Source organism: Podarcis cretensis (genome assembly GCF_951804945.1).
Source record: "Podarcis cretensis genome assembly, chromosome: 11".
NCBI classification, from domain to species: Eukaryota; Metazoa; Chordata; class Lepidosauria; order Squamata; family Lacertidae; genus Podarcis; species Podarcis cretensis.
Genome location: NC_137180.1, coordinates 40,681,236 through 40,695,627, shown reverse-complemented (window position 1 = coordinate 40,695,627; position 14,392 = coordinate 40,681,236). Strand labels below are relative to the sequence as shown.

At 40.5% G+C, this 14,392-nt stretch overlaps 2 protein-coding genes across 3 annotated transcripts in view; both read left to right on the top strand.

Annotated features, from left to right (window-relative positions):
- Positions 1 to 14,392, top strand: part of IPO11 (importin 11) — a 71,158-nt gene that overhangs the window by 48,297 nt on the left and 8,469 nt on the right. The window contains exons 26-28 of the mRNA XM_079995932.1: positions 1,217 to 1,338; positions 10,648 to 10,743; positions 12,525 to 12,609. Coding sequence (XP_079852058.1) covers positions 1,217 to 1,338; positions 10,648 to 10,743; positions 12,525 to 12,609 — 303 coding nt within the window. The remainder of the gene's footprint in view (positions 1 to 1,216; positions 1,339 to 10,647; positions 10,744 to 12,524; positions 12,610 to 14,392) is intronic.
- Positions 1,736 to 5,473, top strand: LRRC70 (leucine rich repeat containing 70). Of its 2 annotated transcripts, none has more exons than XM_079995525.1 (2): positions 1,736 to 2,797; positions 3,281 to 5,473. In XM_079995525.1, exons 1-2 carry the CDS (start codon positions 2,758 to 2,760, stop codon positions 5,200 to 5,202), a joined length of 1,962 nt encoding a protein of 653 aa, XP_079851651.1. In that variant the 5' UTR covers positions 1,736 to 2,757; the 3' UTR covers positions 5,203 to 5,473. The 2 variants fall into 2 exon arrangements, with proteins under 2 accessions (XP_079851651.1, XP_079851652.1); XM_079995526.1 differs by having other exon boundaries at positions 1,736 to 2,915.

Sequence of the window (14,392 nt, the reverse complement as noted above, 5' to 3'; positions counted from 1 at the left end):
GCATTTGTTCATAGCTACGAACCATAGCTTTCTGAGTCTTCTGGTTTGAGGAGGATGGAGAAATATCCTGAGTGCATGCCATGGGCTTTTTAAGACTCTGAAGCTAAAAGCAGAACATCACATTGCTTCAAGACACCCAAGTCTACAGTTTTAGTGCTTAAGGATCAAATAATCAGACCACTTCTGATTACTCATCCTTGTCTTGGATGTGGGATCCTGGTCCATTTATATTAGCAAAGCTCTTTCCTTCTGATGGTAGACCCTCGTGCCTCATTGGAGGCTGTTCCAGAGGGTTTTCAGTGTTCAAAGGGAGGGGGTTTCAGAGATGTGGGGAGCTGCCACTGAAAAGCCACATTTATGCAGAATACCACCCACAATTACTTTGATTCAAGCTACAGCTCAATATAGGTAGCTATTTATTCAACAAAAATGTCAGTAATAGCACCTGGCGTCTTTAATAAGGTAATTGGAAGTATCATTCAGCTGCAGATAAGGAGACATCTGTGTTCACTTTCCCTTTTTAAAAGATCACCATGACTTAAAAAAATAAAATAAATCATATGGTTCCCTGCTAAGTTAAATTAATTTTAATAGCAAACAATATTCTGTTAAAGCAAGTGTTTTCTGTGTCATGCTGACAAATGGCTGGCTTGTTAATTTTCTACTATTTCTATCCAAGGAATCAAGTTTCATGTAGCAAGGGATACCCTTAAAGATAAATGTTTTGCGCTGCTTAGCAATCCCATTATAGTCAAATAAATGACAAATTTGAATTGGTTTTTTTAAATTGATTTCATAGTGGATAAATATACAATCATATGAAGCTACCGAAAATAAAGGATTTTACAAAGTCCGTGTTGGCATCCCCTTTTGCTATAGAGCTGATTCAATGGAGTTTTGTTTGAACTTATCCTTGTGAAATGGAACACTGATATTTAACACAATTGTGTGTGTGTGTATACATGCACTCCCAAACACCAGTTATCATTATATATTTATATACATGTGTGTATATGATCATCCCAGTTATAGAGTTAGAATGTTATGCAAAAAACTTTAGATCCAAGTTAATCACTTAGGCTTGTCATAGTAACAAGAACTTCTCTATAAGAAATCATACTTTTTCATTTCTACCCACCAGTTGTAAAATAGCTAAGTAGTTTGATTACCATATTGCTTATAAATAAGATTTTCATCAATCTATTGTTTTTTCTAGCCTCACCAGCTCCTTGGTCACATGATTGAAATGTGGGTTGACCGCATGGACAATATAACTCAGCCAGAGAGGAGAAAACTTTCAGCTTTGGCATTACTTTCCCTTCTGCCATCGGATAATAGGTAAGCAAAATTTTATATTGCCTGGAGTTCCAAACAGCAATGCTCCGTGTCATATCGTATACTACTTTTGGAATCAGGTTCAAATGCATAGGAGGTTACTGTACCAGAAATACATAAAAAGCCTCTTGGTGTGGAATCATAGAATTGTAGAATTGGAAGGGACCACGAGGGTCATCTATTCCAACCCACTGCAATGCATGACCCTAAAATTAAGAGTTTCATGCTCTACCAACTGAACTGTCCTACTGGCGAGTTGCATGGTGCTTAGCATTTTGGCTTCTTATTTATTTAAATGGGCCTATATGAATGTCTTCTCTTTCTCTAAACTTTTGACACAGGCCGTCCTTTAATTGCTCAAAGAAATAAAAGGTTCTGTCAGTGCAATAAAATAGTCTGCGGGCCGGATCCAGAAGGCAATTGGGTCTGATGAAGCCCCCGGGCCTTAGTTTGCCAGCCCATGCCCTGAAGTCTATTTGTCTGCTTCTTCATCATACTGCTTCCAGTGCTTCTCTCAGCTAAATGTATTAACTGGAGTGATGTTACAACTTTATTATAACCCCACCTTCCAATGTGCCTACAGATTTGGGATATTGGTGACGATTTGTTTTGAAGTCATTTCATCTTATAAAACCTACAGATACTGCGTTAGATCTTCTGCTGATTTGCCAGGTTCTTTTCTAAGCCCTAATTCCTATTGGAAAGAGGGATTCACACATATCTATTTGCTATTATAGCTCAAAAGCCTCTGCTCACTCCCCAAGGACCACTTACAGTAAATTTTATGTAATAGCACCGAGAGCTTATGGTACATTTTAGCTAGTAGCACTTTGATATCTTACCTTTTCTATAAATTAGAAATTGTTTCTTTTACAACAGTGTGCCCCATAAGGCAATTTATTAAGTCTCTTCTGCTGCACATTTCCACATTGGTCACCTGAGGCTCTTCCCTGTGTCAAAAATGTTTGTGCTCCAATAAAATACAGACAAAAAAATGTTTTACTCAGTATAAAACAAGTACTGTTTGAACTACAGTATTTGATTTGGGGGAATAATACTTTTACGTGCTGGAGACAACTTAAGAGCATTGTCTTTTTCTTTCCTGTGAACAGTTGCTTTTACTGGTTATAAACTAGTTATAAACACATCACACATTACATTGTTTTTATACTTAAATTAGCTTAAGCACATGCAGTCTTTATTATACACAGTCATATAAAGCAAATACGGACTATTATCTGCACCGTGGGAAGACAGATAAATAAATCCAACTGATTTTTAGAGGAATGAATTGCAGCGATTCCCCCCCCCCCACAGTCCTTCAGAACTGCAGATAAAATAACTTCCTGTCTCTCAGTTTCCTGTATCCATGGTAACTTTATTTTAACCAGTCATTGTGGAGGAGCCAGTGGGGAAGAGTAGATGTTTCCTGTAGGAACAGTTGCAGAACCTGCAACAAAACGTAAGAAACTAGCCTATTGTCTAGAAAGTTCTTAAACTCCAGCATATGCATGTACTAATAATTTTACTGTGGTACAGAAGAAGAAATTTTAGCTGATAAAATGAGCATCACATTCTAGGTGAGAACTATTTTAATATACTTTAAACTTGGAACAGTAAAAGTGACATTAAAAGTTTAAGAAGTTACCAGTGGGATGAATTTAAGTGGGATGGCTCATTAAAAAGTCGTTAAGGAGCTTCTATCTCTGAAAGCTGTTATTTTTACATTACTTTTAAATTTTAACTGGTGAGATTGTTAAACCATCTTGTTTATAACCATCTTATAAACTAATAAATTGTAGACATAGTTGCAAGCCAGAGAACAATAGTATAAGAGACAACATTCACAAAAGAGTAGAAATAACATTATAATATTGCATGCTTTTATCATAATGAAATTGGAGAGTTTTGAATAAGCATTTTAAAACTTTTCTCCCCCCGATAGCACAATCAAAGATGACGGGAAAACTCAAAATCTGGGATATGTGTCAACTTCACCCCTTTGAGTTGTTTTGGAATTCTCTTCATTGTTTATTTCTGTTGCTGATCCAGGATATACTTTGCTGTCCATCTGTTTGCCAGCAGTGTAGAGGCAGACAAGCTGACTGCCGTGATTCAGGTCTTTCCATTGTTCCAAAGAATTTTCCACAACATACCGTATTTGTATATTTAAGTGGAAACAACATATCACACCTAAATCCAAATGAACTGAAAGGCCTCCGGCAACTCGCTGTGCTACACCTGGATAATGCTAGCATTTTATATGTGTACCCAAAGGCATTTTCTGAACTTAAGAAATTGTGGTACCTACGTCTGAATAATAATCAAATAAAACACTTGGATCCTGGAACATTTGAAGGACTTTCAAAGCTTCGCTCTTTACACCTGCAAAATAATGAAATAGCTTTTGTTCGCAAGGGATTATTTAGTGATCTTGCTTCAGTTCAATATCTGATGCTGCAAAGTAATCATCTCAGGATTGTTGGCAGTGGCATTTTTGTCGGCATGATTAGTCTTCGGATTCTTAACCTAGCGAACAATAAGATTTCGTGGATATCACACTCGGCATTTTGTCACCTTGACAACCTTACATGTTTGTACCTTGACAGTAACAATTTAACACGTGTGCCGTCAAATGCATTTGCTGCATCGAGCAATCTTGAAAGACTTTCATTGTCACATAACCCGATTGGATCAATACCTCCCTTTGCATTCAGAGGACTTGACAAGCTTCAATATCTATCTCTAAAAAGTGCCAAAATAAAAGCTATCCATGTGAATGGCTTTACAGGTCTAAGTAATCTTAAAAAGCTACTTTTGAGCAATAATGATTTGCAAAACATCAATTCCAGTACCTTTGCACTGTTGGAGGAATTAATGTTTCTGCAACTTGATAGAAACAAAATAATCAATATTGCAGATAATACATTTGAAAAAATGGGATCCTCTTTGAAGATACTGAATCTAGCATTTAATAATCTTACAGACTTGCATTCTAAAGTGCTTAAGCCTTTGGTCTCTTTAACTCACTTACAGGCAAATCACAACCCTTGGAATTGTGACTGCAGATTACTTGGGCTAATTAACTGGCTAACATCTTCTTCCATCTCTATTAAAATTCATTGCCAAAATCCTTCCTATTTGCATGGAAGGCACTTGAATTATGCCAACTGGGGTTTGGTTGCAAACTGTTTCAACACTACCACAAGACCTGGAATATTCAAGAATGTAAAGCCAGCAGGTATCCATCAAAGTACCACTACTTTATTGATGAGATCAGATAACCCCCCCTCAAGCAATGCAGTTTCTGAACATTCAAAGGATGTGGAAGCAAATACAGTTACATTATGGGCAGAAGTGCCGACCTCATCAGCTGCTCAAAATCTGGATGGAACCCATTCCAGTAGGAAGCTGAGACAGGCAGCTATAGTGTTCTCAGTGCTAACGGTGCAAATACCAGCACAGAATATACCTGTTAATTTGACCATGGAAGAAAGCAGAGCATCTCCACCAGAATCTACTTCTGTCTCCTTGAAAACATCTCTAATCTGCACACAGCAGGTCGAGAAACTACATCAGGCATTTGACATTTTATTAACCTTTTTTATTTTGGCCTGTGCTGTGATCTTCTTTTTGATCTACAAAATCATTCAGTTCAGGCAGAAGCTCAAAGAGCAAAATGACTCTGACAATGGAATAGAATACTATGGCTTTTATCAAGCTGGAAGCTACAGCATAGCGGATCCAACTCAGCCTGCACCTCAGCACTCACTGGGAAGTTCAGAACTGGACCACGGTCAGCCTCCTAAACCAGCAGCACTTCAAAGCCAAGCGCAGGTCATCTTATTTGAACATTCTGCATTGTAATATACTTGGCAGGGATTTTTGTGGCTGCATGTATGAAGTCTATAAACAGCAGCAGCGTGAGATATTTTGTAGATGAAAGTTCAACAACTGATACGCCAGGGGAGGGGGAAATCTAGTCTGTTTTTTTCAAATATTGCCATATTTGCTGTCATAGCTTTTTTTTGTATGAAACTTAAGTTTTTGTGTATTTGTGTGTGTACACATACAGACATGAGGGCCACTGCTTGCATCACCAACCCTGCTGCCCACCCCTTGTCAAACCCACCCACCCTCTATACTTCACTAGCACTTCTTCACTCAGTACTAACCCATTAGACCAAGGCTCCAGCAGCATGGGCCACCTTTAACAGGCAGTCAGGGCAAGTCATCTGTCAATCACATAGCACAGGCATAGGCAAACTCTGCCTTCCAGATGTTTTGGGACTACAATTCCCATCATCCCTGGCCACTGGTCCAGTTTGCTAGGGATGATGGGAGTTGTAGTCCCAAACATCTGGAGGGCCGAGTTTGCCTATGCCTGACATAGCATACTTGGTGCATGATGGACAAGCGGGTTGCCCCACTTACCTGTCCAAATCCTGACACCAGTGGTTGAAAGCCTGACGCATGCTGATCCTTCCAAGCTTTTGTGATCCTCTCCAGCTTTTCTTTTTGCCCCCCCCACAATGTTGGAGGTGCAAAGGAGTGTCAGCCCCACCTACTGCCCTTGAGAATCCTCCCATGTGAGACTTCACCAAGCCTTCCTTGCCCCTCTCCCCAGTTAGATCTTTTTCCATGAGGAGGAGGGGACAGCGGCAAGTGACCCAAGCGAGTTATAGAGGAATAGTTATGGCAGGCTGGGGCAACTCCATCCTGCTTTCCTGCTGCCCATTGAAACAGCTCCCATGAGGTGGGCAACAGTGGTGGCTGCCCTAGCCTGTAATGACTGTAACCTCTACTGCATGCCTGGGCTGGTCACTGCTGCTGCGAAGGCCTGGCAGCTCTCAGAAGGCTGTTGTCACACTGTAGCTTCCAGCGCCATCTGTCTGCCACCAAGCTAACTGCTGCATGACAACAGCCTTAGCCAAAAATATCATGGGAGATATAGGTTTCCATTTTGTTCTGTCTGCCGGTGGAAAATCATTCATCAAGAACTAACTTTGCACCCCTATGTGTTCAGCCACCTATATCAGATGTTAAGTCCTTATCTATCAGGATCTTAAGAGTTTTCAAATATTTATTTGTATTAAGTGATTCATAGGAGCACTATAAGGCTACTTACAAATGAGTAAGTAAAACTGAACTGTAGCTGGCAGCATCATGAAACTTAGTTACTTGTAGAACTAAATAGCTTTTATCGGCAAGAGACTGTGAGATAACAGCAACATTGTAATGCACCATGCTACTCAACAGAGCGCAGCAGTCTAACAGGATAGGTATGTTTGTTCTAATGAACTGTTTTATGTGTACAGTGGTGCCCCGCAAGACGAACACCTCGCAAGATGGAAAACCCGCTAGACGAAAGGGTTTTCCGTTTTGGAGGCGCTTCGCAAAACGAATTTCCCTATGGGCTTGCTTCGCAAGACGAAAATGTCTTGCGAGTTCTTGCGGGTTTTTTCCCCCTTTTCCCCCCCTTTTCCTAAGCCGCTAAGCCGCTTATCAGCTAATCCGCTGATAAGCCGCTTAACAGCTGATCGCTAAAAGCCGCTAAACCGCTAATAGCGCTAATCCGCTAAGCCGTCAATGGGCTTGCTTCGCAAGACGAAAAAACCGCTATACGAAGAGTCTCACGGAACGTATTAATTTCGTCTTGCGAGGCACCACTGTATTTAAAGTCTGTCACCAATGTATCAACTGCCTGCATTTTCCCCATGATGGATCTTTGTCCTGGATACATAGACAGAACTAACTAAAGTTAGAAATTCATAAGAAAATCTGTTGATATTGTAAGAAATACTATGTTTTGCAGTTTCTTGTATCACAAACTGAAGATATTTTTTGAGAGGTGCATTTTATCCTTGGAACTTATTAAACTGCAGATGCTGGAAAAAATATTTAAAAGTTAAACTGCAGTTGCTGGAAAAAATGGAATGGGAGAGCAACATCCTAGCACATATTTGTGTAGGGAGCTGAAAGAGCCAGTGCCAGCATGGTTGTTTGTGATAATGGGATTCCATTCCAAATAGATGACATGAATCTTTGCAATGAATTATGCTTTAGTAGAGTAACTTAATTACCATTGACTCTGTAACTGTTGTTTGTTAATCAGATGGGTAAAGTGGATTAGGTAATTATAGCATCCAAAAATTATACTCAGATTGCCTTGACAACATGAAAAACTTGTGTGGCTACCCACTCTGTTTTCAGAAGTGCCCATGTACATGTCTGTCGTTGCATAAATTGAGTCGTGATTCCTGCATTTGAGCTAGATGAGTTGAGCTAGATGACCGTTGGGGCTGCATCCCAACTCTATAATTCTGTGATCTGCTGGACAGTTAAGTGTGCACACCTGTTTTCTGTGATCTTTCCAACTCCCTTTGAGGTGGAAGAATCACAACAATGAAATACATTCAAAATATCAATATACACATAACACCAGAAGAGCAGTGGTGGGCCTGTTAATACAAAATGCATTACTACATTTGAGGCAAGCCAACACATATTTTCAAGCAGATCTGACAGTTCCTTTCCAAAAATGAAAGACACCTATCTGTACCACTGTACTGAGAGTATCTCAATCAGACCTGAGTGTGCAAACTCAACTACATAAAACCAGTTTTGTCTTGGAAGTATTTCAGAGTTGATTTTTCAAGGTTGCCGGCAGCATTCCCTAAATCATAGAAACCCGAATTCAAAGACTTATACAGTGGTACCTCGGGTTAAGAACTTAATTCGTTCTGGAGGTCCGTTCTTAACCTGAAACTGTTCTTAACCTGAAGCACCACTTTAGCTAATGGGGCCTGCTGCTGCCGCTGCACCACCGGAGCACGATTTCTGTTCTCATCCTGAAGCAAATTTCTTAACCCGAGGTACTATTTCTGGGTTAGCGGAGTCTGTAACCTGAAGCGTCTGTAACCCAAGGTACCACTGTATAGGAGAAGAGGATCAAGCTTAATTGGTTAGAGTGCGGTGCTGATAACACCAAGGTTGCAGGTTCTATCCCCATATGGGCCAGCTGCATATTTCTGCTTTGCCGGTGTTGGGCTAGATGATCCTCAGGATCCCTTCCAACTCTGTAATTCTATGATTCGACAGCTACTCGACCCAGAATCCTCTACACATCACTGACCCTAGCCTTCTGATCAACTTATATAATGCTACGGTGTGCCTTGATCAAGGTGTATTCAGAACCAAAATATTCGGTTGTTTAGCATTAGGATCCGATTGATACTTTTAAACATTGTTTGGCTGAACACAAACCTCCTCGTGATCAGGAACCCTTCTAAAGGAAGCTTCTAGGTGCATCAAGCTGAATGTACTTAAAAACTCTCTTCAAACCTTCCGACTGAACCTACGAAGGCCTGAAGTCCAGCCATCATGTGGGAACACAGGGGTTTCTTGTGCATGCCACTGCTCCCTATTTAAGCCCTCATGTGTTTGCTCAAATACCCAAATAGGGCTACAGTTGTCCTCTCCTTATATGTTTATTTTAAAGCATTTTTACTCCATCTTCAGCTGAACTGGCTCTCTCACAATAAATAAAAGCAGGGCTGCCTCTGCCTCCAGTCTCGTGATCTAAAAGGCATGACCCCAAAGGGAAAGGGGATGTGAAAGAAAACAAGCAGACCTCGAGCACCAGTTCTCAAAGTTAAACACTAGTTCTTATAATGGCCATCTGGAATGGAAACAATTCACAGAGAGGACGTCAGTAAAGTTCATCTCCCTAATCTCCACTAAATAAATGTTTCTGTGATATACAGGCAATGACCATTTCACGCAGGGGTTCTGTTCTCTTACAGAGCCAGATTTCCCTGGAGAGAGGGATTGATTGTTAAACCACTTGGAACTTCAGCCCTGTGAGGCAAATAAGGGTCTTTTTAAACAACTGAGCACCCTTAGCAAGCTATAGTTCCCAGGATTCATTTGTGAGAAGCCATGAGCGTTTAAAGTGATATGATACTGCTTTAAATTTATGGTGCTGGTGGACCCTTACACTGTAATCCTAACTATGGCTAGAAGAGTTTGGATTTGATATCCCGCTTTATCACTACCCTAAGGAGTCTCAAAGCGACTAACATTCTCCTTTCCCCTCCTCCCCCACAACAAACACTCTGTGAGGTGAGTGGGGCTGAGAGACTTCAAAGAAGTGTGACTAGCCCAAGGTGGCCCAGCAGCTGCATGTGGAAGAGCGGGGACGCGAACCGGGTTCACCAGATTACGAGTCCACTGCTCTTAACCACTATACCACACTGGCTCAGAAATCCTACTGAACTCAGTGGTGCCTACTCTTAAGTAACTGGGGTTAGAATTGCACCCATAACCTGGGCTGTTGCTTTTAAAATGAAAGATTCTGGAAAATTCTGGAGGGGGAAATATGTTCTTGAGATTCATTAAAATTCTTATGCTTCTAAAAGTCACCATCTTCTTGCATTGAATTTTGCTTTTATATTCCCCTTCATTGGCGAAACCCCTGGACATGAAGGAAGTGCAAGAAATAAAAAAAGGTCACCTTTGCAGCAGCCATAATAGATACAAGAGACGCACCCTGCAGGCATTCCAAGTTGGGATCAGGCTGACAGATTAGGTCCTTCACATTCATTAATTCTGAGCTTTAACCACAAGTTGTGGACACTGAGCAACAATTTCAGAGATGAGTGTCTGCATCTTGAATTTAATTGTACGCAAGGCATACCAGTGCTATTACTAATTCAAGTTGCCACAGAGCAAGCCATGCATTTAAAGATTTTCCTCCGATCCATGGGGAAATCAGCACTTCAGATGAGGATTCCCTGTAAATTGATATTCAAGATCAGATCTTCAGTTATTGTTCCCGTCGATGGACTCCTCCATATAGCACTTGGGGCGGTGTACACATTTCATTTCTTCTGTTTTTAATTGGGTTCACATGCAGGCGTGACAGATGTTTGGTGCTGTCAGTTTTAACAGTAACTGCTTGGGGCAAGAGGATTGATTCCAGCCACCCCCTTTCCTCCAATATGTGATTGGCACTGTCAGAGCTAACCACGCCAAACCTGTTTGGCAGGTAAATGCTTGGAGCCAGTTATTGGGGAGGGGGCTGTGCAAGTGTTGTTTTCCTGGTGTGTGTTCTCTCATTTTCCCTATGGCCAGTTTTGCAGTTGCCTACGAGACAGAAACTACAGAAGTTTCTGTAGTTTGGAGTTGCTGCTTGCGAGTGTTAGCTCTAAATTAAAGGAAGTCGCTCTCCGGAGGTGTTCCCTTTAAAAAGTGCCGAGGAAATTTCCTGTTTAGTTAGTTGAGCTAAACCGTTTTCCTGTTCTTTTCCAGTATTATCCAAGATAAATTTTGCGGCATCATAAACATTTCCGTAGAAGGGCTTCACGATGTCATGACTGAAGACACGGAAACAAGAACTTTCAAAGAGTAAAGTGAAATGCTTAATTTGTTTGCGCCTGCTGCATTTGATAAGCTGCCAAGATCATCTTGGCTCAACCTTGTTTACGAATGTTAAGATGAAATTTGTATGCTTTGATACTTAAAAGTGTGAACTAGTGTGGCTGTTCTAGATTGCCAATGCCTTAATAGAGGTTGGCTCACAAATGTAAGTACCGTATTTTTCCGTCTATAAGACACCTCCATGTATAAGACGCCCCCTATTTTGGAGGACTCTGATTTAAGAAAATGGGGAGAGATGTATCTGTGTATAAGACACCCCCAAATTTTTGACATTATTTTTTAGGGAAAAAACCTAGTCTTATACACAGAAAAATACGGTAATCATTTTGCATTCAAGTTTTATATACAGCCATTGACAAATGTCCATATTTATGTGTGCATACTTTTTTGTACAGATGATCAAGACTTGTTTAGTTTAGATCAACTTGCATTGGTATCATTGCTTATAAAGCCTGCTTAAATAAGCCTCTCATTTGGATTTACAGATCTGTATGCAATTATTGAAGGATTTTAAAGTAGGCAATTAGCAGCATAGATTTTTAGCTAATGTAGTGCCAACAAACCATTCCATCAGCACAAAGATTTATGCTTGTGACACACACACACACACACACACACACACACACAGCACTTCAGAGAGCTTTTGGAGAAATCCAGAGCAGTTGTCCGGAAAGGAGAGGTGGGGTTCCTGCACAAGCTTAAATTCCTGTGCAGATGGGACAGTTACTACACTGAATACAGGCCAGAAAAAACTGCCTTAGACCGAGTCAGGCCATTGGCCCATCTAGCTGAGTACTGTCTCCACTGATTGGCTGTGGCGCTCCAGGCTCCAAGCTGAGGTTGTTGGCTTGTTTGGTTGCATGATATCTGCACATGGATTCAGAAACGACAAAAAAAATGTTCTCTTATGTGTGATAGCATATAACCAGTGTGGCGTAGTGGTTAGAGTGTCAGACTGGAACCTGGGGGACCAGGGTTCAAATCCCCACTCAGCCATGAAGCTCACTGGGTGGCTTTGGGCCAGTCACTGCCTCTCAGCCTAACCTACCTCGCAGGGGAGGCGGAGAGCTATGTATGCCTTGGAGAAAATGGTAGGGTATAAATGCAATAAATACATAAAAATGCCTGCAGAGGAAAGCAGCAATTACAGAAGACATTGGCATGTTACAAGCATACTTGAGTCCACTCTTCACTTCCACCTAAAAGTATTGTTCTGTTGTGTTTCGATCCATGTTTTCTCTCATCCTCATCAAGAGATTTCTGGGGTTGCTGGCATAGCAATCTGTGATGATTGCTCTGGGTGCCTGGCTCATGAACTCTTTTTACACAGTCAATTTATCATGAGATTACAATTCTAGAGACAGGGAAGTAGAGCACTGATCAATGGGGCTTTTACATTCATTGCCTTCTGTTGCCTGTATCCAAAAGAATTTGGAGTGATGCTATAAACAGAGTTCAAGAAGCAGTGCAGGTTCCCTCTTGTGTTTATCTATTTGTGAACAACAGGTAAATGTTGTTTTTTGTTTTATACCCTTGCTTTGAAGCCCTCACACACTATGGAGCTTTAAAAATTACAAAACATTTGTGACCTTGCGTTGCAAGCACAATTCCCTTTGTACAGTGAACCTATACGAGGATGCAACAAACAGTTTGAATGAGAAGAGCAAAAAAAAAAGTATATTAGACTTTTAACTTCTCTTGGCATGCCTAAGTTGAAAGCCCTAATTTATTTGCATCCTGTTTTTTAGTTGCATGCTGATGTCTCTTTCTGAAGAGCCCAAAGTGACGGAAGAAGAAGAGCCTCCCACAGAGCAGGACAAAAGGAAAAAGATGGTATGTGCCCAGCACTTCGAGTGTCGAAAGATGTAATTTAGCCATGCATAGACCAACTTTTTTGTTCCTCGGTTTAATTGCTATCATGTCCGTAGTTCCTGAAACACTCAGCCCCATCCTGCACTGTGCAGTTAGGCTGTGATGTTCATGCTTCTACTGTTCATGTTTGTAGAAACAAGGCAGCATAGACAGGATTGTGATAGCTGGACTTCGGAACAGCATCTTTGGATTCTACAGAAAACTAGAACCATATTCACACACACACACACACACAGAGAGAGAGAGAGAGAGGGAGACATATAGAAGAAATTAGAAGATTAAGCCTGAGGAAACTCAAAATTTACCCAGAGGATTCTCTAGAATTCCTTGGATTGTTTGACTTTTGAAGAGCAGACCAATGCATACCACATCACGCGCTGCTTTTGAAAATCCCCTCAGTTTCAAAAGCAGTTCGCTGCCTGGCACAGAGAGCCACTATTTGAGCAACATAAGCCCAGTGCCCCTTTGGGTATGCTGAACTCGTTGTGCATCGTTGGATCCTAGAATGCTACCATTTGGCCCACCATTCATTCGCTTGTTTATTTCATGAAATTTATACATTGCTTGGTTGTAAAAAATAATAATCTCAAAGCAGTTTACAAAAAGATAAGACTAACATCAACAACAATTTACAACCTTACTTTAAAACTTACAAAAGTTAAAATACTAAAACAGATTAAAGTTACCTCAGATATTCTGTTTTCATGCAAAACTCTGGGGGCCCTTCCTCCTTTGCTTTCTACATACCAAATTGCCAGTATATTTTGCTCTAAAGATTTGATAATTAACACTGCCATTCTTAAAAGTTATTAAGACTTGGCTTTCCCCATCTTGTTCACATCTTAATTTAGCACCTCCAGTGCCTGTAACCTGGAGCAGGAAACTTAATAATCTAACCTTTTGCTTTTTAAAAACATAGCTCAGGGCAGTTTATGACAGACTGAGGAGTTATTCCTCACAAACTGAGAATAACTTACTCCTGCTTAGAATAACTGCTTAGAGTTAATAGCTTTTTAAAAAAAAAATAGTGTTGAAAAAATGTGAAATAATGGCTTGAAAATGATCAAAAGTAAGGAAACATTTTATGCACAGAGGATCTTCTTTAATTCATGTGTGTGTTTAGAATAGTATAAACCTACATCAATAAATAACAAAGAAAAGCAAGATAATTGATCCCCTTTTATATAACATTAAAAATATAGGGCACATGGATAATTTAGTATACAGTTGATTAAAAAAACTGCACATATGAACACACACACAATATGCATACTTATATGTATATGGTCTGCAAAACTTGCAAGAACAAGATTATAATTGGGGAGGAAATACTAGATAACTGGTGATAATTTTATTGACCAATGGTTCCACATAGTAGGGACTGGCATTTGGTTCATTCTCCCTCCTCTGAGTGAGCAGCTGGTGTGAATTTGATGCTCCATGCTAGCAGAGACCCAGAAAACATGATTCTGTCCTCTGACTAAAGGGGGTAGGAAGATCACATGAAGAAGTCCTTGTGTGTGACTCGGCAAGAGAGCTTGCTATCCTAGCAACTGAGTGCTAGTCCCAGCTCATAGGGCAAGGGATAGGAATGTTCATACTCCCATTTGAAACAGATTAGGAAGTTCATCCTGAGGCTAGTTTGCTTTCATGCCCAGTTTTTAAATTAGGTTTATTTCAAATCATTTGCCTTTCGTGATTATGAAGTTTGTGGGAACCACCAGCTATAATGATAGGCTAATAG